The sequence below is a fragment of the Thamnophis elegans genome, chromosome 11, assembly GCF_009769535.1.
Source record: "Thamnophis elegans isolate rThaEle1 chromosome 11, rThaEle1.pri, whole genome shotgun sequence".
Classification (NCBI taxonomy): Eukaryota; Metazoa; Chordata; class Lepidosauria; order Squamata; family Colubridae; genus Thamnophis; species Thamnophis elegans.
In genome coordinates, this window is record NC_045551.1 from 34706404 (window position 1) to 34734348 (window position 27945).

At 40.8% G+C, this 27945-nt stretch overlaps 1 protein-coding gene across 1 annotated transcript; it reads left to right on the forward strand.

The window, feature by feature from the left end:
• The first annotated feature begins 13640 nt into the window (after positions 1-13640).
• On the forward strand, positions 13641-24415 carry LOC116514621 (acetylserotonin O-methyltransferase-like). Its single transcript, XM_032226237.1, has 6 exons — positions 13641-13785; positions 14469-14559; positions 20599-20717; positions 21531-21685; positions 21807-21930; positions 24207-24415. The coding sequence occupies exons 1-6, from the start codon at positions 13641-13643 to the stop codon at positions 24413-24415; spliced, it is 843 nt and encodes a 280-aa protein (XP_032082128.1).
• Positions 24416-27945: the final 3530 nt, after the last annotated feature.

The following is a 27945-nucleotide window of genomic DNA, read 5'->3' on the forward strand; positions in this document are numbered from 1 at the left end:
GAATTTTTGAAGAGAGACACAGAATACATGTTCAGGTGTTTGAAGTATTGCATAATGACTTTGCTATCTGTCTGTAGATATGCTCAATCATCCAGGTAATGGTTGCCCCAAAGGTGCTTTTTTAGGAGACAACTGGACTTTATTGTTTTTTCTTTGAAGATGTTTCCCTTCTAATCCAAGAAGCTTCTTCAGCATTGACAGAATAGTTGCTGTCTGCAAGGAATAAAAATCCTTCCATTCCCCACTATCGTGTCAGGGCTGAAGAAGCTCCTTGGATGAGAAGGAAAATGTCTTCAAAGAAAAAACAAGAAAGTCCAGTTCCCTCCTTTAAAAACAGCACCTTTGGGACACTCTGCTCTCCTTAAATTAGTTTATAATGAATACTTTCTTGCAATTAATGGCACACTCTTGGTTTCCTTTGTTCTTTCTTTCTTTTTGTATATATTTAATCCACCACCCATGATCGGCTAATATATATACAAAGTCCCAGTGTCAGGCCTGGGTTTCTTAGCATTCCATGAAAGAACTGAAGTCCAGCTGGAGAAAAGCAAAAGACCAATTAAGAAAGTCCAGACAAGCAGCCATGCCAAAATGCAGTTAGAAGGAAGTGAAGCAACAGTTGAGAGGTGTTAGATATTTCCCCCCGCTGACAGACTGAAAGAGGTTTCCACCAAGGTCCTCTGTTCCGGCGGGAAAAGAGGTTGAATCTCATTGGTCAAGAGGTCTGACAGATCCCTTTAAAAGGGGATGCTGCCCGACCATCCCCGGATAGATGTTTACTTGATTTGCAATAAAGAGCTGTTGTTTACTGAAGCCTTTTATGCCTCCTTTACCCGATCTAACACTGGCAATGAAGGTGGGATAGGAAGGCAACTAGGCAAACAAAGAGAGCGAAGCCTTGCAAGTACATCCAGCATGGAGCATTCCGTGAGGCATCGAGCTAGCCATCACTGAACAACCAGAGAGAACCAGAATGGCTATGCATGCCCCACCAACTCCGTACAATCCAGCTACAGAATCCTGGGAATCGTACATGCTACGATTCCAGTGTTTCCTGGAAGCGAACGATCTCACAGGCGTTCCAGAAGCCCAGAAAAAGAACTTGTTCCTAGGGTACTGCGGCCGGGAAGTATTTGAGATGGCAAAAAACCTCTCAGAACCAACCCCTCTACAAGCAGTATCCTGGTCTGCACTACAACAAATGCTGAAGACTCACTACGTGTCGAAGCCATTCAAATATGTTCGCCGGTACCAGTTCAATATATGGAACCAGAAGGAGGGTGAATTGATCAATGAATATGTGGCAGCTCTTTGGAAAGCTGCAGCCCACTGTGAGTTCCGTGAACTGGATGACCTGATTCTGGATCGCATAATTTTGGGGGTGCAAGATCTCAATCTGCAGAAGTGGCTTCTGGCTAGATCCAACCTCTCTCTGCAGATCGCACTAGATGAAGCTAGAGCATCTGAATCAGCAGCCCAATCAATGGAGACTCTCCAGCACCAACGTGCACCTCTGGACAGGTGGAAAAGTACCCGTGTCCACCGTGAGACCACAGAGCCCGAGAGCTCTGAGAGCGAGGAGGAAGACAGCTACTGCATGCACAGTAGCCGAACAAGCCGGCACAGAAATTCAACTCACAAATTCTGCCCCACGCCAGCTGTGAAGGAGACCATGTCCGATCATCCTGCCATTTCTGCGAACCCATTTGCCAGCGACACAGCGATTTTCCTGCAACCCCAGGACAATCCAAGGGGGGGCCAAAACCGCAAACAGCGACCCAAATCAGAGGCTGGGTAGAAGTATCCACGGGGTTCAGAGGGAGACAATAGAATCGCCAACCTCACTTCTGCGATACGAAGCTGCCCTGGGCATTAAAAAAAGCTGAATGTCACAGTTACAGTTAGACATATCTGTACCATTCGCCCTCAAAATCTGAAAGTCACTATCCTCATCAAGGACTATCCATGCGAAATGGAGATCAACACAGGGTCATCACTGACCATAATTCCAATGTTCAGTCCGGAAGGAAACTATCCCCAAGCTACAAAAGAGACACCTCAAAAGCCCCAACATCTGCCTACGCAATTACCATGGGAACCAGGTCCCCATCATGGGCCAAGGCACTTTCCAGGTAAGCCACAAGCAATTTTGCAAAAAATTCCCTGTGACGGTGGTCAGAGATGACCTTCAGAGCCTGCGGGGGCTTGATTGGTTCCAAGCTCTGGGAATGGAAGTGACCGGAGTCAACTCCATAGAGGACGCTGCTGAAGCTGCTGAATCCATTTTTAAGGAGTTTGAGGACCTCTTCGGCACTGGTCTGGGTGAATACAAAGGAACCCCCATTTCCTTTAGCTTAGACCCCACAATAGCTCTAGTTAGGCTAAAGCCCAGGAGGGTACCTTTTGCTCTCCATCCAAAAATTGACAAAGAAATCGATAAGCTCATGAGCCAGGGCATTTTAGAGCCAGTCGATCATGTACACTGGGAAACGCCAATTGTGACACCTGTCAAGCCTGACGGGTTTGTACACATCTGCGCAGACTATAAATGTACAATTAATAAAGCGCTACAACAAAGCGCTTACCCTGTACCTGTTGTAAAACACCAATGCATTCACTCGGCCCAGGAAATTTTTTTGCAAAATTAGATATTGTGCAGGCATACCAACAATTGCCAGTAGATGGCACTACCATGGAGGCCCAAACCATTGTGACACACAGGGCTGCATTCAAATGCAACTGCCTGCAATTCGGCTTTTGTATCGGTCCTGGACTGTTCCAAAGCATCATGGAACGACTTTTGCAGGGGATTCCAGGAGTCATCCCCTATTTTGATGATATCTTGGTATTGGCCGCAAATGAAGCACAACTTTTAAAATGTATATGAACAGTTTTGGCTAGAATCAGAGACAAGGGCCTCCGCCTCAAAAAAGAAAAATGTAGGCTTCCTGGGCGGGGCTTACTGATGGAAGCAGCTTAACATAGCTGCTCCCGAGTTCCTGGTCACGTTGTCTGTTTAGACGATCATCTATCAGACGTCTGACAGGTACCTTACTCTTCGGGCAAGAAGGGAAGGAGAGGAGTTCTGCTGTGCAAATGCCCTTTTGATCTTTGCAGCTTCTGTGTCTGCAAAGAGAGGGGGGCCAGCCGAAGGTAGAACTGTATTCGTGCTGGGGATCTCAAGCTGCCTTTTGCAGCATGAAGTAAGCATCCTCCCACTCAGAACAAGGTTTGAACTATCTGATTTTAACACGAGCAGAACTCGTATGCGAGAACTTTAATTGTTTATTCAAATCCTAGCTTCATTTTTACAAGATCTTCTTCCGTTAATCTAACTATTTAAAGAGGCATTTAAAATGGTGACAAGCTTGTTGGATTGTTCCATAACAATGTTTACTTTCCTAATCTCCTTGTAAAGTTCTACAGAGCTTTAAAACTTGAAAGGAAGGGAGTGATTTATTACTTTGCCTCACAGCCGGCCAGCAGAGTTTTACTAATTAGTTTCACTTTTACAAGACTTTCTTTCTTCTGTTAACTCTGCTAATATAGAGACACTTAAAATGGCGATGAGTATGCTAAACTGTCTCATTACAATGTTTATCTTCTGAAACCTTTTGCAAAGTCCTATGGAGCCTCAAAAATTTCAAAATAAAGGGGAGATTTAGTACCTCTTTCCATAGCTGTATAGCGGGCCAGTAGAGTTTTACTAATTGCTTGAAGATAAAACTTGGAATGGCCTCAAAACCAAATCCTAATTTGAAGATACCCCCCCTTCAGCCCCCAGAAGCACATCGCCAATACCTGGCACAAAGTCGCAGCCTCCACTCTCCATGCCCCCTACTGGAGATTTACTAACGAAAGAATTTTTCTTGAGGGAATTAAATGAGGCTCTCAACACTCAGACAATTAAAGTGGAAGACAAACTTAAAGATTTTAAAGAGGAGATAAAAGAGGAGATAAAAGAACTTAAAGAGGAATTGTATGATAAAATTGATGCCAGGGTTGCTAAAATTAGAGATGATATGCTGGGGCTCATAACTGTACTGACAGAACATGTTTCCGGAATTGAAGATAGTCTAGAGGATCTCAATGAAGCTAATATTAACTTGACATCGAAAACAGAAGTAATGCAACAAAAAGTTGAAAATGCTGAAAAAGAAATTATTATGATACAGTACAGACAAATGGAACTGGCATTAAGAGTAAGGGGGTTGCGTGAGGAAAAACAGGAAAACCTGAAACAGATTCTTACAGAAGCCTTTGATAGTCTGTTGGGAAGACCGGGGGCTAAGTTTGACTGGCAAATCGATAAAGTTTATCGCGTTAATTCTTGGGTCGCAAAGCAGAAGCAGCTCCCTCGAGACATTGTTATATATTTCACCACAAGAGAGCTCAGAAACACGATATTACAAGAGTCTTATAAAACTAAGCTCCAAATTGGGGGTCAAGAACTGACTGTCTTGAAAGAGATACCACCTCAAATGCTAAGAGCCAGGAGAGATTATGCTTTCTTAGTTGAAGAACTTAGAAACTGTCAGATACAGTACAGATGGGACGCACCATTCGGCATTATACTTACATTTGATAGGCAACGATATCGTCTCAACTCCATATGGAAAGCCCAAGATTTTTACTATAATATTTTGAAGGCCGGACATCCTGCACCATCTGGACCCAGAGAAAGACCACAAGAAGGATAAGACAGACAGCAAATCACACAACTACCAGATAAGATGGATCATCTCTCTCTCTTAGAAGCGCAAGGTGTTATGGAACAAAGACCTAGCCGTATGATTACTAGATGAATGGAGCAACAAGCTAAAATGCAACAACCTCAACAATTACCTGCCATCGATCAAGGAGCTACAGCAACAAGCCCAGAAGCAGTGGGAGGAGCTAGGCCAAAGGTTAAACAGGCCATGCAGGAGGCTCTAAAAAAGCTTCAGGTAACCAAAGATGACAATTAAGATTTTAACATGCAATGTCAATGGACTGAATTCTCTACAGAAGAGAAAGAAAATATTTCACTATCAAGAATGACATAATTTGTTTGCAAGAAACTCAACCGATCAAAAATATCTGATTAACCCAAGACTTGGTCAACATTTTGTAGCTTCTGCTATGGAAAAGAAAAATGGTATAGTTGTATATTTAAGAAAAGATATGAAAGCTGAATTAATTGAAGCAGATCCTTATGGAAGATACATCGCGTTAGAACTAATCCTAGAAGGGAAAAAGACATTGTTTTTGGGAATTTATGCTCCTAATCAACAGCAAGATGGATTCTACAGAAATCTTCATGCTAAATTAGTACATGCTAAATTGGGATTATAGGTCTTGTATACTATTGGGTGACTGGAACGGTGTTATAGATACTAAGAGAGATAAGAAGATCTCTCACCCAAATACTAAGATGCGAGCAAAGCTACCTAAATCCTTTTTTTGACATGATGGATGACTTTGAACTGAGAGATATTTGGCGAGAAAGAAGTGCAGAGGAATATGATTTTACCTTCTTTTCTGATAGGCATCAATCCTTTTCTAGGATTGATTTCATACTAATCACTAATGATTTGCTTTCTAGGGTGAAGAAGACAAAGATTGCGGCTAGGGTCCTTTCGGATCATAACCCAGTTTGGATGGAATTGGGAGGGGTGGTACACGCAAGAAGGTCTTGGAGATTGAATGAAATCTTATTTAGATATGAAAAGTATATCAATGATTGTAAAAAATTGCTAACCGAATACTTTGTTTTTAATATTTCTCTCGGAGCAGTGGAATTGTGATCTTGGTCTGAGGGGTAGCGAGATCTTGCCCCTGTCATGGTCGGACCACTACCCTTTCGGAGACCAAACCCACAGTGTAGGGAGGAGGAACTGACCAGTGGTTCCACCCCAGGCGACTTATGGACCCTTTGGGGTTCCAGATGGAGCTTGGGGTTATTCCTGATACTCTCGCCCGCAGTCCGGTGGAGACTCTGGTTGCTGCCTGGAACTCGGCAGCGACAGAGTCCCTTAACCGGATTGCGCCTCTACAGCCGCTCCGAGGTAGTGGATCCCGGAGGGCTCCTTGGTTCACTGAGGAAATCCGGGAGATGAAGCGCTGGAAGAGACGCCTAGAGCACAATTGGAGGTCCAGTAAATCCGAATCGAGCCGAGCACTTTTAACAACCTGCATCAGAGAATACATTCGAGCAATCAGGACGTCTAAGAGATCACATATTGCCTCTCTGATTGCGTCCGCTGAGTCACGCCCAGCCGCCCTGTTTAGGATAACCCGTTCCCTCCTAAATAGGAGGGACACGGGCGATCCGCTGCAGGGCAGGGCTGAGGATTACGTCCAATTCCTCGCGGACAAGGTTGCTCGGCTCCGGGCGGACCTGGACTCCAATCCTGCAGAACCAGCCGAGGCACTAAGGGATAATCTGGTAAGCCATCGCTGGATTGATTTTCAAGCTGTTACCCCTGAGGACATGGACAAGGCGATGAGAGCTGTTGGCGCCTCCACATGTGTGCTGGACCCGTGCCCCTCCTGGCTGGTTGTAAACAGCAGAGAGGTGACACGAGGCTGGATCCAGGCGGTTCTTACCGCCTCCCTTCGGGAGGGGGTCTTTCCCCCCGCTTTAAAGGCGGCGGTGGTAAGACCCCTCCTGAAGAAACCATCCTTGGATCCAGCCATTTTAAACAACTATCGTCCAGTCTCCAACCTCCCCTTTGTGGGGAAGGTTGTTGAGAAGGTGGTGGCCTTTCAGCTCCAGCGATCCTTGGAGGAAGCCAGTTATCTCGATCCATTCCAGTCCGGCTTCAGACCTGGCTACAGCACAGAAACCGCTTTGGTCGCATTGACCGATGATCTCTGGAGAGCCAGGGATGGAGGCCATGCCTCCATCCTGGTGCTCCTTGACCTCTCGGCGGCTTTCGATACCGTCGACCATGGTATCCTTCTGCGACGACTGCGGGAGGTGGGGGTGGGAGGCCGTTTTACAGTGGTTCTCCTCTTACTTCTCGGACAGGTCGCAATCGGTGTTAGTTGGAGGGCAGAGATCGACCCCTAGGCCCCTAACACATGGGGTGCCGCAGGGTTCGGTCCTGTCCCCCCTTCTTTTCAACATCTACATGAAACCGCTGGGTGAGATCATTCGACGGCACGGGATAAAATACCATCAATATGCGGACGATACAGGGAAGAAGGCGGGGCTTAGCAGTGAGAAGACGGAGTTTCAGGCTATTCCTGAAATTCCTCTATACCGAAGGATTTTTGGACGGGTTTTTTGGACCCTAGCTGTCCCGGAGATGACAGTGAAAGGTGAGGGGAGACCCAGGACCTCAGAGACATTCGCAAAGTCTCTGGGGGGGGGGGGGTATTAACCCCTTGTGCCAATTCCTTTCTGGATTAGCTGCGTGCTAACTGAAACTGCAGGTTGCCCCTAAGAATGGCAGAAGTGATGTCATCTGGTAAGCTGATTTTATTATTCAAGAGAGACTGTCCGCACTAAAAGCTTAAGCTAATTGAAACCAAAGAATAGAAGAATCTAGCGGCGAATTGGTCTTTTTTTAATGGATTTATGGCTGGTGGCTACTTTATTTCTTAAACGCTTCAAGGAACTCTTCGGCAGCCCTCCCCACTGACTCTTTCTAAGTGGATCGTAAAGTCAATTTTCTACTAATTAGCCCTTCACGATCTGACATTTTTATTACTTGGCTGTGTTTACGATCAGATAAGATTGCACAGTTTCCAGCGTGTTTTTACTTGCGATTTCTAACTACGACACATCATGGCGTCTGAAAATACTTCTAAGGTCTCACTCCAGATTCTTTTTTCCGCATGTCGAGAGCTTTTTGACTCTTTTCAGAGATTGGAAAGAAAATTGGATCATCTGATTTTAAAATATGAAGGAAAAACTGAGATTGTTGAATGTTTGAATGTTCCTGAAATACAAATGGAAAATGTGAGAAATGGTGTCTGGTCTATCTCAGAGGAAGAAAGGAGGGGGGGAGCTATAAAGAAGATTCATTTAAAGAGACAGAGTGCAGGAGAAATGAAAACTCCACCCTTGAGAATTAAAGTCAATTTGAAAAGTTTTACAAGCCCGGGACAACATTATTATTTCATCACTGACATTCAGAGCCAAAAGGTGCGAAGATATCTTTGTTTGGACTTGCTTATAAAAACATTTGGTAAATTTATCCAACAAATGGCAATTGGTTTGAGAAAATTTTGCTATTGGAGGGACACAGGCTGACAGATGGAAGAATACAACTTAAAATTAGCTAAATCTGATTACTTTAATTTGTAATAGATATAGCTGAATAATAATTAATATTGATGGTAATGTATATAATGTGGAATTGGCTGATAGATTGAAGAATACAATTGAAAACTAGCTAAACCTAATTGCTCTATTTGTAACAGATATAGCTGAATAATGGTTGATATTGATAGTAATGTATGTGATGTGGAGTCGATATGATAAATAACAATTGGATATGAGAAAACATTTTTGGATTATACATAAAGAGTATTAATTACAATGATTATCACTATTATAAAAACTAAATAAAATACATACAATCAAATGTTAATCAATACTGGGAAAATGTTGTGATATATGATATGATTAAATATTGTGGATATTCAGCTAAAATAGGATATGGGGATTTGATTTTGGTGGAGGATTTTACGGGTGAGTGGGTGAAATGTCAGCATGTGTTATGGATTAGTTCTTTGGCATAGCTAAGGATGAAGGATGTTTAAATAACCTATAGGTAATTAAAACTGGAGGTATAATGATGTTAATATGGTAAACATTTGAGTTAAGATATTTGAATTAATATGAGTTAATGGAAGAGAAGCACCAAAGCATGTTGTAACCAGTTGATATACTTCTTCTTTTTATAATAGATACCTGTGTTTTGTTTTTTTTCCTGCCTTGTCCTTTGTCGTTTTTGTCTTTTTTTGCTTTTTTTTTTTTTTTGCCTTTTCTTTTTGATTTTTTCTTTTCCCACTGGTGTGGGCAGGTATTGTTCAAGATTATTACTTTTATTAATATCTTTAAATAATAATTACAGTCAAATGAAATTGATATATGATAATGCTTGAGTTAATATGAGTTATGTTTGTTGACCGTGGAGGAGATGTACCAAAGCTTGTCTGTAATCGATTGATACATTTTTTACAGATGTAAAGAAAGATGCTGTACTTGTTTTAATTAAAATTAAAAAAACATTTATTAAAAAAAAAATATGCGGACGATACACAGTTGTATCTTTCTGCCCCGTGCCAACTCAATGAAGCGATGGACGTGATGAGCCAGGGTCTTGAGGCTGTTAGAGACTGGATGGGGGTTAACAAGCTTGTGCTCAATCCAGAAAAGACCGAGTGGCTGTTGTGCTTCCCTCCCACGAATTGGCCAAGTGTTCCATCTCTCAGGCTGGGGGGTCAAATTGTACGCCCCTCAGATAGGGTTCGCAACTTGGGAGTCCTCCTGGACCCTCAGCTGACTTTTGAACACCATTTGTCAGCTGTAACCAGGTGGCATTTGCCCAGGTTCGCCTGGTGCACCAGTTGCGTCCCTACTTGAACCGGGAGGCCCTCACAACAGTCACTCGTGCCCTTGTGACCTCTAGGCTGGAGTACTGCAATGTGCTCTACATGGGGCTGCCCTTGAAGAGTATTCAGCGACTTCAGCTGGTCCAGAATGCAGCTGCGCGAGCGATCGTGGGTGCACCTCGATTCGCCCACATAACACCTATCCTCCGCGAGCTGCACTGGCTGCCTGTTGATCTCCGGGTGTGCTTCAAGGTGCTACTTGTCACCTACAAAGCCCTTCATGGTATTGGATCTGGGTAAACTAAAATCCTTAGAGGTATTAAAAGAGGAGAAGACAGTTCAAACATGGTTTCAGTACGGGCAATTACAGGCCAGGTGGAAAATAGATGAAAAAATTGGTTTTATCCAAGTTGAGGATAATCTATTTAAACAAATAAGAGACCAAAGTTTAATGCATATAAAGAGGATATATAATGTATTAATACAAATGCATTCGGAAACAGAATTAGTTAAAGATTGTATGGTAAAGTGGGCTCAAAATATTGAAGAACCAATAATGTTGGATACATGGGAAAGAATTTGGGTAAGAAATGTGAAATTTACACAAGTTCAAAAATTGAGAGAAAATTTCTACAAGATGTTCTATAGATGGCATTTAGATCCTAAAAAGTTGGCTTCTATGTATCCGAATTTACAACCCAAATGTTGGAGATGTGGTTCTCTCGATGCCACATATTTCCATATATGGTGGACTTTCCAAAAGGTTAAGGCATTTTGGATAAAAATATGGTGCATTATGCAAAATATTTAAAAAAGAAGGATAAAGTTTACTCCTCAGTTATTTTTGTTAGGTATAAGTACTGACTTTACAGCGGTAGAGATTAACTTGACTTTGCACTTAATAACGGCAGCAAGACTGTTGGTGGCGCAATACTGGAAGAAGGAAGACTTGCCTACAATTCAAGAATGGACATTGAAAGTTTCAAATTTAGCCGAGATGGCTAAAATATCTGCATATCTTAAAGACCACTCAAATGAGAGATATAAACGAGACTGGAAAAAATGGATTGATTCTATACAAAATAAATACGGGACTAAGAAATTCCAGATAGCCTATGCTTAAGATCAGGAATGATTTAAATTGTTTAAAGTTAGCTTAGCAAGAAGGAGCTAAGCTAAAGTGACCAGATGACCCGATTTCAGCGTGACAAGCATGCTTTATAACAATTTTTCCCGCGTCCCTCCGCCTTTTAAAAAAGTCCCAATTTTCTGGCTTTATGTTGAAAGCCCAGTGGATTTGCTTAAGAAATCCTAACCGGGGCAAGACAAAAGACACCCTGTCTAACTAACCTCTCTTTCTGTCTCAGTACTTTCATTGAAGATATTAAAAGTTTAAAGCAAGAAAACAGACACCCCCCCCCGCCCTTACTCACTTTTATAAGAAAAAATGAACTATTACCATAGAGCTGCAGGAGGAAACACCCGGCTAGAGAGGGAAGCAACTGTTACTTCCTGGATTTTCTGGAGGGGAGGAGCACGGAGTTTGGAGGTCTGCTCATGTGGGTGCTCTTCTTTTTTCTTTGAAAACTATTTCCCTGGGACTATTTAACCATTTTAATTTGCTCAGTTCTTTGTATTAACATCTATATCATTTTGGACTGACTTGGAGTTTCTGCCTGCTGGTAAGTGTGCTGGTTTTTTTTTATTTTATTTTTTTAATGCATTTTAAAATAATGTAGGTTTTTAAAAATGTGCAGCTGCTGTTTTTTTATTCAAAACAATATGTGTAACACTATGATGTGCCATGGAAAAATCATTAAAAAAAATCCTGAAAGAACAAAAGGTTTTTTTAGGGTATTTTCCTGATCAAAACTAAAATTGTTTCTGCATGACACCCTTAATCACAAATAGCCAACTACACTTCATTCTAAATAGTTTTATTTCCTTTATTGTATGTGATTACTCAAGTCCCAAAACTGAGTTAATTGGATAAACTCAGCTCCACAATTTATTAAATATACAGTTACAGGAATTTCATGTATAGTATGCTGTCTCTTAGGGTTTATTGAACATAGGAGAATAATATGAGAGGGATTTGATGTAAAATAAGCTCTTTTAATGAATTCAAAATCAACGCAGCAGACAAGACATGGGAGTGAACATAATACACACTTTACCAATATTTTTTTTCTTTTAGCCATCAAATACTACAGCAAGTGTGTCAGTAATAATAGCAACACAGGTATGGGATTTTCCAGCCAGGTTAATTTTACTTTTTTATGGTTTTGATGTTGTATTTAATTTTATTTGTATTAGAAACTTATGAAGGCTGTGCAACATTTTGAGGTGATATAGAGTATGTAAACGCATGAATACTGTAGAACCTCTGGTCACAACCATAATTCGTTCCATAACTTTGGTCGCAAACTGATTTGGTCATGAATCAAACCTAATTTTGGAAATTTGGCGCTTACAAAAAAAATGGTGTGGAAGGGGAAATCAGCAGCGGGGGGGGGAATGTGAATATTTTGGTCAGAAGCGTTCGTGACCAGAGGTTCTACTGTATAACATCTTCACTTAAGACTTAAGATTCACTTAAGATATAACATCTTCACTTAAGATTCACTTAAGAACTGTGGCAAGAAAGGTGGTATAGTGACCAAAGTTACAATAGCATTGAAAAAAGGGACTGATGACCATTTTTCACACTTAGCGACCATTTTCACACTTAGCGACCGTTGGAGCATCCTCATGGTCACATGATCAAAATTTTGATATTTGGCAACAGATTCGTATTTATGATGGTTTCAGTGTCCTGGGGTCATATAATCACCTTTTGACAAAGTCAAATGGGGAAACCAGATCCACTTCTGCTACTAACTTATCAGCTGCAGTTATTCACTTAAGAACTGTGGCAAGAAAGGTGGTATAATGGGCTTAGTGACCAAAGTTACAATGGCATTGAAAAAAGTGACTGATGACCATTTTTCACACTTAGCAACCATTTTCACACTTAGCGACTGTTGCAGCATCCTCATGGTCACGTGATCAAAATTTTGATGTTTGGCAACAGTTACAATTTATATTTGTAAATTGTAGTTATGTTGAAATAAAAATAAATAAAAATTACAATACTATTTTTGCATTGTATGAAAATTTTTGTTGCTCCGTATAAATTTTTTTAATCAAGCCCCCCCTCCCCCCGTCAAAGGTGTTCCTCTTTACCAATCTGAAAATCTGGTCACCTTAAACTAAGCTCAATGTAGAGATGTTATTAATTTCTTATTCTTTTCTTCTCAATATATTTTAGACTGTGTTTGTTAAAAATCTATACCGTGTACGGGTTCTGGGAAGTCGGGGGGGGGAAGGATGTGGGGGGTCGGGGGGTCGAGTGAGGGGATATATATTAGGTTAGATAAGATGTGTTATCTCAATGTAATGTGACTTCACATGTATACTGTTCTTTTTAATTTTTCTTTAAAAATAGGATAGGCCAAGTATATTGACATGTAGCGGAAATGCACCAAGGGGAGGTGGAGTGGGAAAGAAGAAAGATGGGCAGAGAGGGATGGGAGAGAGGGTGGGAGGGAAAGGTGAGAAGGAAGGGGGGAGTGGATGTGGAGAGAGGAGTGGTAGAGGGGGAAGGGAAGTAGGGTAGAGGGTGATGATGGAGGGACGATAGAAAGTTGGAGGGGGGTGGAAGAAAGAGGTGTATGGAGAGCGGAAGAGTTATATTGGGTTTTTATTTTCTGAGGCATTATTGACAAGAGGAATTGATGCAATTTTTGTTTAATGCTGTATGGTGTTGGTTATGTACAGTATACATGTGAGTGTATGAAAATGAAAATAAAAAAATTTTGGGAAAAAAGAAAAAAAAGAAAAATGTAAAATCAATGTACCAAAAGTCGAAGTCCTAGGGTACATGATTGATGGGTCTGGGATTCACACGACCTCACAAAAACTTAAAGCCATTAAGGAAGCCCCCACACCTCGCAATCAGACCAAACTACAGGCATTCCTTGGGCACCTTAACATCTACAGAAAGCGACAGTTGCTGAATGACTACATCAGCTCCTAGCCAAGAACACGAAATGGTCCTGGGGAAAAACCGAGGTCACCGCATTGGTCACCGTAAAAAGACTCTTATCAGCAGACTTGTTCCTAGTTGTGGACGCATATTCAAAATGGTTAGAAGTAGTCCTGATGAATCCCACTACAGCGAAATCAGTCATCAAGGTACTACGAGACTATTCTCCACGCACGGCCTCCCTGATGTACTAGTCTCTGACAACAGGACCCAATTCACTGCCATGCAATTTGAAACATTCTTAGCAGCTCAGGGAGTCAGACATGCCCTGGTTGCACCATTCCATCCAGCCTCCAATGGCCAGGCAGAACGGTTGATAAGATCCACAAAGGAAGCCCTCAATAGGATGGGCCCAGGCGATAGGCAAACACGAATTGATCACTACTTACTCATACAACACATCACAACCAGTGCTACCACTGGAAGAAGCCCCGCTGAACTCCTCATGGACCTCCGCCTAAGGTCTCACTTAGATCAGCTACACCCAAATTATTCCACTTCAACACCCCCTGACTCCACGAGCAAAGTCAGGTCTTTCACCATAGGAGACTCGGTATATGCACACAACTACACCGGGGGAATGTTATGGATTCTCGCAACTAAAATTGGACTTACCGGTTCTCGGTTGTACACAGTAAAACTCGAGGATGGTAGAAATTGGAGAAGGCATATAGAGCAACTCAATAGCCGCTTGTCTAACTCAGCGCTTAGACAACCAAATATAACTCCTGCACGAACCAAAAGAAGCAACACGAAAAATAACAGTCCCTCCAAACCCAAGGAAAGCCCGAGAATATCGGAAGACTTATCTGACTTTGATGCAGGCCAACAGTGATCTCTGAGCAAGTCAACGCCAGAAGCTCCAGCCGCAGCCTGGGAAAAGTTCCAGGAGGTTACACCAGGCAGGTCTGCAAGAGCAACAGGTCCGTCCGACTTGTGCGAAGGAAACACCAAGATGGATTTGCACAGGTCAGGCAGAACTATGCAAAAGCCCACCTACCTGTGTGACTACATCACTAGTTAGATTGTTCCATCCTAGAGGGGAGAGTTGTTAGATACCCCCACCCCCGTTGACTGAAAGAGGTTTCCACCAATGTCCTCTGTTCTGGTGGGAACAGAGATTGAATCTCATTGGTCAAGAGGTCTGACAGACCCCTTTAAAAGGGGATGCTGCCCAACTATTCCCGGCTCAATGTTTACTTGACTTGCAATAAACAGCTGTTGTTTACTGAAGCCTTTTGTGCCTCATTTACCCGATCTAACAAGAGTAGTAATAGAGATGGCAGCAAGGATAAATAGCCATAGTCTTCCCCATTCCAAGAGTCACAGCCCAGGAAGCTAACATCAACCCATCTCTAGAAACGTCTGGTGGGTGGCAGGCCACTCCACTGAAAGGGAACAGGCAGCAAGTGGGGAATGAGAGTAATAAAGAGACAATATTTTCCTCACAGAGTAAAGGGATGTGAATCAAGCTTTAAAAAGACCAGCCCAAATACAGCTCCTGATAATACAGCACTAACAGAAGGAAGCTGAGATTCAATATCATTGATAAAGGAGAAAATACAGATGGAAGTCAGCACAGAAGCCAGAAAGCTAAATAGGTTAAAAAAAAGAAAAGAAAAGAAAACCAGCCAATATACTTTAAATAACATATACTATTGTTGTGCTAGGATTCTTTTTGCATTGAAAGCAAATATTTTCCCAAAATGATCTTTTTATTGCTTGAGGCCACCAGCCATCCTGACATCTACAATGAAGAAGGGGTGGGATCAGAACTGGCTTGTCAGGTTGATTAAGCAACTCCTGTAAACACACCTGTGCTGTACTGATATATACCATTTCTCTTACTTCTCTTGCTAAAACTGAGACTGATCCTGAACATTTCATGAAACTATCCCTTGAAAGCCTGACTCGGAATCTGCTCAGCTTTTGTGTAGGTAAGACTTCAGCCATTAAACTCAGCACTTTCTGTTTGTGAAGCCTGACTGTAGTATCTGTAAGAGGCTACTAATCTCAGATTTTTCTATCCTGTTTTTTTATATCTTCTCCTTTATATGGACTTACACCAGCCTTGCCAACGTCTTTAGAGAAATCTATTTATCAAGAAAATTAGACTGTGTAATAGTCAAGAAAAAGAAGAGTGAAAAAAGCAGATGGCAAATAAGACTATTCTCTTTACCTAACTTGAGATCTAGAATTTGCCCATCCTGTCGCTAAATTAATATTTAATCTGAAAAATAAGTCTTCTTAAAATGCCCAGTAGTGAATCTTTTCAAATTTTCTATAGTGTATGCATTTAATAATTATTGCAATAATAGCATTTTAAGTTTATTTGAATAGATTAAGTCTGGGGTTCTACATCTTTTAAATCCTTTTTTTCAAGCTTAACTTTCTATTTTTAAAAAATTGTTCTGAAACTAGGTGCTTAGTTTCATTCCCTTCTCAACCCCAACCCCATCTTTCCATGTTCTAATAACTCTCTAAACATTAGCATTTTCTAATTCTTTGAAATTTTCTTTGCATATCTTTCTTAAAGAGATGTATTTTTTACTATTGTCAGAAGAATAATTTGGGGTTCAAGCCAGGATTATATAAGAGTAAATAAAAATGAAATCCAGACATCTTTGAGGAAAGGAGAAATATTCATTCCCCAAAAGCAAAGATTTGCTTTGAGGACAGCGGCCAACAAATGAGATACAGCAACCTACTTTGATAGGGGAGCTTGTCCTGGTGTGGAAGTGTCTAGGTCTAAGTAACTTATTTGGGGAGATTGAGGAAGTTTGACTAAAAGATATTTCCTCATTTGCTATTTTTATTTGATTAACTTAGTTTCACCTTACTGTCAATTATCTAGTGAATTCACTGATTCTCACTCTATTCTTGTTTCTGTTAATGCTTTTTAAGATGAAAACAGTACAAAGAATAAGGTGACCAGATGTCCCGATTTCAGCGGGACGGTCATGATTTCTAACAATTTGTCCCGTGTCCCGGGGCGTTTTAAAAAAGTCCCGATTTTCTGGCTTCATGTTGAAAGCCCAGTGGATTTGCTTAAGAAATCCTAACCGGGGCAAGACAAAAGACACTCTGTCTAACCTCTCTCTCTGTCTCAGTACTTTCATTGAAGATATTAAAACTTTAAAGCAAGAAAACACGCCCCTTTTACCTCATTTTATAAGAAAAAATGACCTAGTACCATAGAGCTCCAGGAAATATGTGGCTAGAGAGGTAGTGAGTGTTACTTCCTGGATTTTCCAGAGGGGAGGGGCACGGAGGTTGGAGGTCGGCTCATGTGAAAAAAAATGGTGGCAAAGTTTCTTTGAAAAATATTTCCCTGACTAATTTCACCATTTCAATTTGCTCAGTTCTTTGTATTAACATCTACATCATTCTTGGTTGACTTGGAGTGCAAGCCTGCTGGTAAGTGAGCTGGGTTTTTTCTTTTATTTTTTAAATGTATTTTAAAATAATATTTTATTTATTGTGCATAGGATTTTTAAAAATTCTGTTTGGATTCTTTTTTTAAATTGTCTCAGACTATTTAAAAAAAGATTCTATCCAAAATAAATTGAAATGAAACCATGTTTAAAAATTCTATGCACAATACTTTGAAATATATTGTGCATAGAAAGAATAGTTTGAAATGTTTTACTTCAATTTATTCTGGATGTTGAATATAACATTAAGTCACATATTTCCTTAATTGCAATGGCACTGGATTATTATCACTGAATTTTCCCATTCAGATAAAAGGAAATTATTTCATATTTTCCTTCCTTTAAAAAAATAAAGGACCATGTTCTGCCTTTCTGGGTTGTTTTAGAGTCTTTCTCCTCCCATTTCAAAACATGAGATATACACTATTGTTGTAAGATCCTACATAGGAACATCTGTTATTATTTCCTCACAGCTTTAATCAAATCTCAGTTAATTAGTATTAAATATTCAATAAATATTCAATAGCAGCATTAACAGAATCAGGTTGATCATGAATGCTCTTATAAAAATTATGTTGAGCTGTATCTGATTATTTCTTGGGTTGGAGATTCACAAATCTCAGATCTATGGAGAACAGGTACCCAAACAGTGAGAAAAAAGAAAACAATATCAGAAGAAAATTGTTGTTCAATAACAGTTGGTTTCTTATTTCTTCATAAAAATGTGTTTCCTATTGCCAACAAAATTATGACCATCTTCATATAGTCCACCATATCCTGAACTAACTTAAGGAGTTATTATCCTTTAATGGTACACTTAAAGACATTATTAGTTTTTAGTAAGGAAATTATTTATTAACCCTTATTAAATTGGAATTCTCTAAATCATATCTGCCAAAATGAAAATACAACAGCAGTAAATTACAGACAGCCATTATGTTGCTCCTCAGAATTTCCCCTCTATGGTAATTGGTACCAACATTAAAAGGTTTTACACCAGAAAAACTTGAACAGAAACCCAAACTCTAATAATAAAAGCAAGAAAAGGAAACATTTAGAATTATGCCATGGAGTCATTTCATTAAGACAGTGGTTCCCAAACTTGGCAACTTTAAGACTTGTGGACTTCAACTCCCAGAATTCTCCAGCCAGCTCTGCTTGTTTGGGAACCACTGCATTAAGAAGAAGAACTGAGATTAAAGTTTATGACTGATCGGTAACCTTTTGTAAATAGGAGGACTGGAGTTACTGGCTTGAATGATGTTTTCAGATGTATGTTATGGGATTTAACAATATTCAGCTAATTTTTCTGTAGAGCTAACCCTCGTAAGGGCCCCTGGAATCTGGGTTCTCCTGGCCCTCTTCGTATGGCTGCCAGTCCAACCTGGTCCCTGTCTGATGCACTTCAACTTCCCAGGGTCAAGTGATGGGGTGGTTGTCAGCCTCCTCTCAGCAGGCAGGTCACGAATGGGGTGGTATTCAGGTGGCTGCTTGGAGCTTCTTCCTCTTTCTCTATCTTCACTCTCTCTTGAATCGTCTGCGGGGCTCTCCTTCCACAGCCTCTGCTCCTTCGTAGTTTCCTCTGCTTGCTTCCTTTCACTCAAACTCTTCTCTCCCTGAAGCTTGGCCCACAGAAGCCTCTGCTACATCCTATTCCCTTATCTCCCTCAGGCTTGGCCCACAGAAGCCTCTGCTATATCCTATTCTCTTATTTCCCTCAGGCTTGGCCCACAGAAACCTCTGCTGTCCTATTCCCTTATTTCCCCCCTTTTTCCCTTGGTCTCACTTCCACTCCCCTGCTTTCTGCTCCTTTCCTCCGCTTTCCTTTTTTTTCCTCTTCCCCTCAGCGAAGCCCCTCTTTTCTCCTCTTGTACTCCCTCTGTCCCCTCCGCTGCCTCCCAAACCCTCCTTTTATTCACTCCTCTCCCCCTGCTACATTTCAAAGAAAAATAAACAATGAAAATAGTGGTGTATTTTAATAATCTGCTTATTATATATAAGCATTTGTGTGTTAACATAATTTTTAAAATGTGAAAATGTCATCATTTTCCCTGTTACTAACTCAAGCAGCAATTAGACTGGAATTTCCATCACTAAGTGATGCCGTCATAAAGTGTGCTGTCAGGTGAATGTTCCTTAGCAACTGTTATTCTAGCAATCTCAGTTTCCATTGTTATGTGAGGACTGTAGTTAATTGAGCAATACCTTCATATGAATGTGACTTCCAACTTCCAGTCATAAACACCGTTAATTCAATACTGTTGAAACTATGAATGGTTGCTAAACAAATTGTTGTAACCTGAGGACTATCTGTATATCACTCATCTTCATCAGGTAGACCTTCCCTGTTTTGTATGCTAACTACAAGAATGATGATCCCCACTACATTAAAACTCTATAGGTTTTAGAAACCACTTGATTTAGGAACACTCAAATTTGCCTTCAAGGACTGCAAGGAGATCAACTCAGTCAATCTTAAAGATAACTCTGACTATTCTTTGGAAGATCAGATACTGAAGCTAATGCTCAAATACTCTGGCCACCAAAGGAAAAGAGGGGCCTCACTGGAAAAGACAGAGATGCTGGAAAGACTGAAGGCAAAAAGAGAAGGGGATGATGGATGAGAATAGTTAGATAGTGTCAGCAGCTTAATGAATATGAGTTTGGGCAAACTCAGAGAAACAGTGGAGAATAGGGGGACCAGTTGTGCTATGCTCCATGGGGTTGTGAAGGATCAGACACAAACTAGTGACTGATTAATTGTTTAGCTACTCTATCTGATATAAATCTTAAAACAAAAAGATTTCAGGTTTTCTTTTAATCTACAAATTCATCAACAATGAATTCATAAACCTGCTAAATCGAGATTGCCTCTGAATCTTCCTTTAAACCTTATTACTTTATAATAAAATCTGATTTTTGAAAATCCTGTCAGACATTCAGGATCTACTTCTATGCAGAAGAAAATGCCAGGAGGATTGTCTTGTTTCTTTCTAACATTTTAAAAATTCTTTTAGGAAAGGAAAAAATCAGATACCATCAATATATGGCTCTTCCTCAAACAAGACGTATGAGGTCATGTACAGGTAACATTTTTATTTTAGAGAATGGTTATTAAAGTAATTATTTTGTGGGAAACTAACCAATATGATTAATCTTCACACTGTCATAATTTTCTCTTATCATATGATTCTGATTCATCACCATATTCAACTTCTCTGTTATGGCACTGGAATATTGTTGGGGCACATCTAATTGACCAGGTGTTTCTTTTTTTATACAAAGCACAGTTCTGCAGTTAGAGCACCTATGCAAACTGCTTTATTTCAAGAACATTATAACATTGTCCACCAAAATTGTAGGACCGTTCCATGTATCACATGCAGATTTTTCCAAATTCTGATCAACATCATTTAAGTGATGCTGTAAAAAGAATTCCTTTAATTCAAACATAAATAGATATGTAAAAACAATTACAACAATAACATTTCATAAAGTTATATTTAGAGATGTTTATTTTAATTCTAGATCAAAGGAAGAGTTACAAACCTTGTCCAATTTCATGAAGGAAATCTGGCCTGTGGTAGGAAGAGAAGTGCTTTCTGCCTTTGACCTGTCCCAGTTCCCACTCATTTGCGATCTGGGTGGTAAGTTCAGCCAGCGCTTTGCCATCCTCTTCACATGTTGGGACAATGGGCTGGATGGGTTCTTAACGTCTCTTACAAATTTTTTCATCTGCATTTGGAAAAGGAGAAATCCTTAGGAGATCAAAAACCACTTTAGGATGTCTACAGCATACTCTGAGGAATAGTCCTGTTTTAGAGATGATTAGCTGTCACTTTGACCTGATACAATATTACAGTCAGTGGAGAAATTGGCAGAGGCTGTTTGAAAAGGAGAAACAGTCTTCTCCTCTTCCAATGCTGACCTAATTGGAAAGAAACTGAAATCAGAGTATACCGGTAGCAGCTCATGAATAAAGGATCCTAAAACTGGATTTGCCTGAGAACATTTGCGGGATGCAAGAGACCATGACTGAAGATGATGTGGGATTTAGTCCACTTTGAAATTACGTTCAGTTTTTCACTGTTCAATCTGCACTAATGGTGGTGTTTTTGGATATTTGGCATATTTAGTGATTCCATCCTGAGGAATTCTCATAGAATGGAGGATCATAACAGAATAACAGTTGGAATGGACCTTGAAGGTCTTCTAGTCCAAGCAGTATAGCCTACACCATTTCAGACAAATGTTTCTTCAATCGCTTCTTAAAAACCTTCAGTGTTGGAGAACTAACAACTTCTGGAAGCACGTTGTTCCATTGATTAATCATTCCCTGTCAGGAAATTTCTCCTTAGTTCTAGGTTCCAATTACAGGCAGGTGGAAGCAGACAAAAAAGTGGGACATGTACAAAATTTTCTTCTGCAGTTACTTAATTACATTTTGTGCTGTCTTTAAGGAAACACTGATGACTTAGCTAAGGAATTGACTTCATTCTACCCAAAATGTACTGTGACCATTTTTGAACGCCCTGAAGTAGTGGAAGCCTCCAAGAACCATGGTTTGCCTTCAGAAGAGACCAGGATCACTTTCCATGCAGGTAAAAGATGTGATGTTCCATGTCGGATGAACTCATGTCTTGCTAAGCACAATAAGCTTTTAAAGAGAGGAGATAATTCTGTTAGAATAATCTGGAAGACATGGTGCTTTATGAGATTTTACTTATTTTTTGTAGGTGATTTTTTTTAAAGATCCCATTCCTGAAGCGGACCTCTACATTTTGGCCAGGACTCTGCACGTCTGGTCAGACGAGAGATGTTTGCAGCTGTTATCCAAAGTTTACCAGGCCTGCAAACCTGGCAGGTGTTCTTTAATGATAGAAAGCTAAATCTGCTAAGGAACTGGCAAAGTTCATACTTGGTTCAAGTTTTGAACTCCCCTAAATCTGGTGTCATTTCAAATTCACCATCCAGTTTTCCTGGGCATTCAACTGGTATCTTAGAATAACTTATTCAGCTGCAGGACCAGAAAAATTCTGGTTCCAGTGTGACCCTTCCAGCTATTTCTGCTATACAACCCAAACAGCTTTTGTTGTGCAAATCAGATTCATTCGTATTTTAGTTGCTCTGCTACAAATGAAAAAGACCTCTCTTTATGTCCCTGTGGCTCTTTACTGCCTAGATATATGTTTGCAATCATTCTACACTTGCTGTAAAAATGACTAAATTGATAAGTAATAACTTCTTCATGGTGGAAGATTATAATAATAATAACCCCAGTGCACCCCTACCTTGGTGTGGTTGTGGGGCTTGTATGCTATGATGAAACTGAAGGCTATGCCAGAGGTTCAACCATGCTGGATGGTTTCATCAGGGGAGTCAGACAAATAATGTCTCTCCCCAAAAAATATGGTGAGATATAAATTACAGAAACCTGTACCAGTTCAATGGTGTCCCAGGTCAGCAAGGACCATGCTAGGTGTTAGAGTGTTGAACATCTGGTGAAAACTGGGCTATAAGACTCAGGGCTGTTGGCTGAGTAATCAGGACCAGCAGCTGCAAAACTACTGGAAGGAAAAATGTTTATCTATTGCTAACATGCAGTGATTGGAAACAAAGAAATAATGATGTTATTACAGGTCAAGTCAAACAAGATGATGGTATTTTAAATTAATGCACCAGTTCTGAAAAGAACAACATCCAGAATCAGAAATAACAGAGACTAGTATATCAGTGACAATTTATAATATGAAATAAGGTATTCACAGAAGTGGAATTGGAAGAACTGGGGAAATCTTCCCAGGGCAAAGAAATCAAGAGGCTCTGCAGAAGTAACGCAGACTACAGAGTCAATCAAGTCAGGGAGATTTGCCAGTAAGAGGAAGACAGAACAGCTATAGAATTATTTTCATTTGGAAACCAGGCACCTCCTCTGCCCCAGAAAGAACAAAGCCATCTAACTAAAGAAATAGAAGAATTGAAACAAAGAATAACTGGGCATCTAAAACAACACAAAGACAACAGAATAAGGTTGCCTCTGTTGAAACTTGTTCCAAAGAAACAGCTATCACAAACATTAAAGATACCAATATCAAATATATGCACAAGCTCACTGCAAGAAACAAACCAACAAATGTACATCACAGGTATAAGTATAACTGAATAGGTTGTGTTATCACTATTTGTAGCATTCCCAGCTGGCTTCTGACAAGCAAAGTCAATGGAGAAGCCAGATTTGTTTGATGATGGCATGATTCACTTAACAACTGCTGTGATACACTTAACAACTCTGGCAATAAATGGGAAAACTCACTTAACAACTGTCTTGCTTAACAACAGAAATTTTGGGCTCAGTTTGTTCATATTTTGAGGACTATCTGGAAAGAATAAAAAAGAGGAATGACAAGACAAACTATTACATGGATGGTACACTAAAATTAGAAATATTCAGCAAGACTGGCCAATTGCTTAAACAAGGAAATTTTAATAAAGAGACAAAGGGACCAATTCTGACTGCTCAAGACCTAACCCTTAAGAACAAATGCTTTCAAAGCCAGAATTGAGAAGAGAGCAATAGACAGCAAATGCCACCTCTGCAAAAAAGGTGAAGAAACAGTGGACCATCTAGTTGGCTACTGCAAGACTATCACAAAGACTGACTACAAATAAAAGCATGACAAAATAAGAACAATGTTGCATTGAAATATGTGCAAAAATATCATTTGCTTCAAATGAAGAAGCTAAAGAGCTCTGGGACTTTAGAATTCAAACAGAAAGGTACCTGCCACATATCATCCCAGACTTAGCAACTGTTGATAAGAAAGATAAAAAAGTATGCAAAGTAGACCTTGCAAAACCTGGGGGCAACAAAGTAGAACAGAAGAAGCTTTACATGGTCAATGTCTTCAAAAGATTGAGGAAAGACTTGTATAATACTGTATTTAAAATATCTGCCAAGTGACAAACTATCCAAGAACAACAACAAATTGACCTGTATTGTCTATTGGCAAGAATATATGTAACATATTTGAAAGAATGATTCATAACATACAATTTGGGTATTTTCAAAATATTATGTAATGTTCATTGGGCTGCTGAAATAAGTACTATATATTTTGAAATTTATTTTGAAACAGGTGGTGGTGTCTTAATAGTGGAAATGCTTCTTGATGAAGATAGAAGAGGGCCTTTAGCAACCCACTACTACTCGATATTAATGTTGCTCTACACTGAAGGGAGAGAATGGTCAGCATCCGAGTTTAATGTGCTCCTCTGCAAAGCTGGTTTCCAAACAGTTGAGTTAAAGAAAGGAAGCCTCTTTTATATTATTCTAGGAAGAAAATAATGTTGTCCCTGATTGCTTCCTGTTAAATGTTTAAGAGGAAATTTCAGAATAAAAGTGTTGATTTGTTAATTACAAATATATTCTATTCTTTTTCCATGTCCACAGATTACATAGCTGATCCTTTTCTTATCACAAAATGGTTTCACCCAGTGACGTGCGGTGAGCTTTATGACTGGCGAGGCAGCAATTTTTTTAGACTTTTGAATTTCAACTCCCAGAATTCCACAGCCAGGCATGCTCAGTTCCTATTTAAAGCGACAGCATTTTTCCCCCTTGCAAAATAAGTTTTCCCATTCTTTTTCTTCTCCCTCTCTCCCTCCCTCCCCCTCTCTCTAACAGACACACGGACACAAAGAAGTTGGATCTCTCTCTCACTAACTCACTCACTCTCAAACAAACACAAATACAGAAGTTGGATTGGATATATTTTCCAAAGGCTTGAAAGCAGCTCCTCTGCCATACCCCCCCCTCCTCTGCTGCCTTCCGATCGGAGCCTTTGATTGCAGGTGAATCACGTTGCCTTTTCAAACTTGTAATGAGTGAAGCTGGGCTTATATACTTTTATCCAGGTGTGTGTGTGTGTGTGTGTGTGTGTGTGTGTGTTTGAAAAGGCAACATGGTTCTGTATGCAATCAAACTTTTTGAATTCCTCCCCCCTCCCCACACACGCACCTTTTCCAGCTGTTTCAGAGAGGATTTCAACTGTTTTTTCCTGCCCTCATGAAAAGAAAAAAAAAGCCTCTAAAAATGCCCTCTACAGGAGGCAAGAAAACACGTGCCTCCTTTGCATAAGAAATTTTTCGTCTTTTAACTGTTGCTTAACTCTGTTCAAGTGATCATAAAGCTACAGTAAAGGAGGCCCGTAGTTCTCTCGCCTCCCACTGCAGTTAAGCACTAAGCAGAGTCATCCACTGTGACTCTGGCAGCAACTACCTCAGCCTTTTTCCTTTTAATTATTCTTTTCTTTTCCTCATTACGCTGGTGAGGCCCTGCCTCCCCTGACTGCACGTCCCTGTGATGATGATGTTGGGTAATGAAATGTCTGCAAGCAATAAACCAAGCTCAGAGAACACCAAGGACTCTACATTTCAACCCTGAGCTACAAAGATTCTCTTCCATTAGATCTCATCTTGCAAATTAAACATGGGGGAAAATGTATTTTCTACAGTGTTTCCTATGTGGCAAGTTGGTGATGTTTTCATTTTTTTCAACAACTGGGATGATAAAATATTGAATTAAATTGAATTCTTCGGCTAAAGGGGATACAAAGGTGGATACAATTTTCCCAGGAAAACTTTCATGTAGGATTTTTTTCTTGTTTCTCCTGTTTCTAGTGTAAAAATGCAAAAAAAGCAGATGAGACCACCACATATATGAGGAACCATGGGGATTTTAGGGTAAAGGTTTGCCATTTGCCTTTGGTATTAGAACTATGATATCCTTATTTTGGTGGCATAAGGGCACCCTTTGTCCCCCTTCATATTTAAAGGTGCTCATTTCTTGTGAGCCATATAAGGCTCACCCCTAGCACCTATCCACAGCTAGATAAAATATTAAGGCTGTGTCATGAAATACTGATTGTGATGACTTTCACTGCTACACACACATATATATATCCAGGATCCCAATCCTTGTGCTGAGGCGTTGAGGAGTTGAGGTGCTGAGTAGCGGAGGAGCTGAGGTGCTGAATTGCAGAAATGTTGAGAAGCTAAGGTGCTGAAGTGCGGAGGTTCTGAAGTGCGGAGGTTCTGAGGTGCTAAAGTGGTGAAGTGCGGAAGTGCTGAGGTTCTGAGGTGCTGAAGTGCTCGCCACTGAAGTGCGGAGGTGCTGAGGTGTGGAGGTACTGAAGTGCTGAGGTGCTGAGGTGCTGAAGTGCGGAGGTGTTGAGGAGTTAAGGTGCTGAAGTGTGGAGGTTCTGAGGTGCTGAAATGTTCAGGCACTGAAGTGCTAAGGAGCTGAGGTCTGGAGGTACAGAAGTGCTGAGGTGCTGAGGTGCTACAATCTGAAGTGCTGAGGTGCTGAAATGTGGAGGTGCTGAAGTGCTGACTTCTGAGGTGCTGACATTCTGAAGTGCAGAAGTGCTGATGTGCTGAGGTTCTGAGGTGCTGAAGTGCTCAGGCACTGAAGTGCTGAGGAGCTGAGGTGCGGAGGTACTGAAGTGCTGAGGTGCTGAGGTGCGGAGGTACTGAAGTGCTGAGGTGCTGAAGTGCTGAGGAGCTAAAGTGCTGAGGTGCTGAAGTGCGGAGGTGTTGAGGAGTTAAGGTGCTGAAGTGCGGAGGTTCTGAAGTGCGGAGGTTCTGAGGTGTTGAAGTGCTCAGGCACTGAAGTGCTGAGGAGCTGAGGTACGGAGGTACGGAAGTGCTGAGGTGCTGAAGTGCTACAGATCTGAAATTCTGAGGTGCTGAAGTGCTGACTTCTGAGGTGCTGAAGTTCTGAAATGTGGCAGTGCTGAAGTGCTGAGGTTTTGAGGTACGGAAGTGCTGAGGATCTGAGGTGCGGAGGTGCTGAAATACTGAGGAGCTGAAGTGCGCAGGTGCGGAAGTGTTAAGGTGCTGAGGTGCTAATGTGTGGAGGACCAGCAGATCCTGGTAAGGACACACTTCCGGAATGATGGCCCAGTGGGTCACAGGTCACACTTCTAGAGATGAGATGTCGTTGCCCACCTTGCACCAAGCCTTGATGACATGTTTGCTTTCAGTATTTAGTGAAATTTGGGATGGGGGGCAGACACCTTGGTGGATGTCTGTAAAATCCTGTTGCCAATCCCCATTTTAAAGGCAGATAAATCATAGAATCAATATAAAGTATCAAGAAGACTTCTGCTATTTGTCGACCTCCGTTCTGATCGAACTTTGAAGAAAAAAAGCTGCAAAAATCAATAGCTGAGCTTGTTTTGCATATGAAGCTCTCATCACTATTGCAAATTTTGTTGATGCAATTGTGATGTCATGCAACCTCACAAAAAAGGTACTGTGAGGAAGTAACTTGTTGGGATACCTTTGCAGATTGGCATTTGGGAACAAAGTGAGAACTTTTCCCACATACTAAATAAAAAAATGTACCTCTAAAAAAATGTTTTGAATTGTTTGGGGCTGTTGGGCATGAAAGAGAAAAACGTTCTTTGAATTGAAAGGCTCTTCATGGGGAATATTGACGTCCAGTTATATAGATAATTTTAGATACTTCACAGATCCATGGCTGCATCCCAGTGGTGGGATTCAGCCAGTCTGCACCTATCCGGGAGAGCCGGTTGTTAACTTTATGAGCAGTTCCGAGAACAGGTTGTTGGAAGAAATCTCCTTTTGTTTTTTTCTACTTTACAGGGCTAATCCTGTAAGGAAGGCAGGAAGGAAATATTCTGGTGCTGTTTCTAGCCTAATCTTTATTGCCCTCCTTACAGAAACTGCCTCTCTGCTTAACCCTTATTACCATTGTAACAGCTAAGGTGAAGCGCCCATCGACCTGTGTGATATTGAGTTGGCCACACCCAAACAGTCATATGACCACCGAGCCCCACCTACCCAGCTGGT

Coding starts and splice junctions, on each gene's coding strand:
- LOC116514621 (XM_032226237.1), top strand. CDS start 13,641: ATGGTCCTGGGGAAAAACCGAGGTCACCGCATTGGTCACCGTAAAAAG. Junction 21,686..21,806: donor ATGCAGGTAAAAGATGTGAT/GTTCCATGTCGG, acceptor TATTTTTTGTAG/GTGATTTTTTTTAAAGATCC. Junction 21,931..24,206: donor TTACCAGGCCTGCAAACCTG/GCAGGTGTTCTT, acceptor ATTTTGAAACAG/GTGGTGGTGTCTTAATAGTG.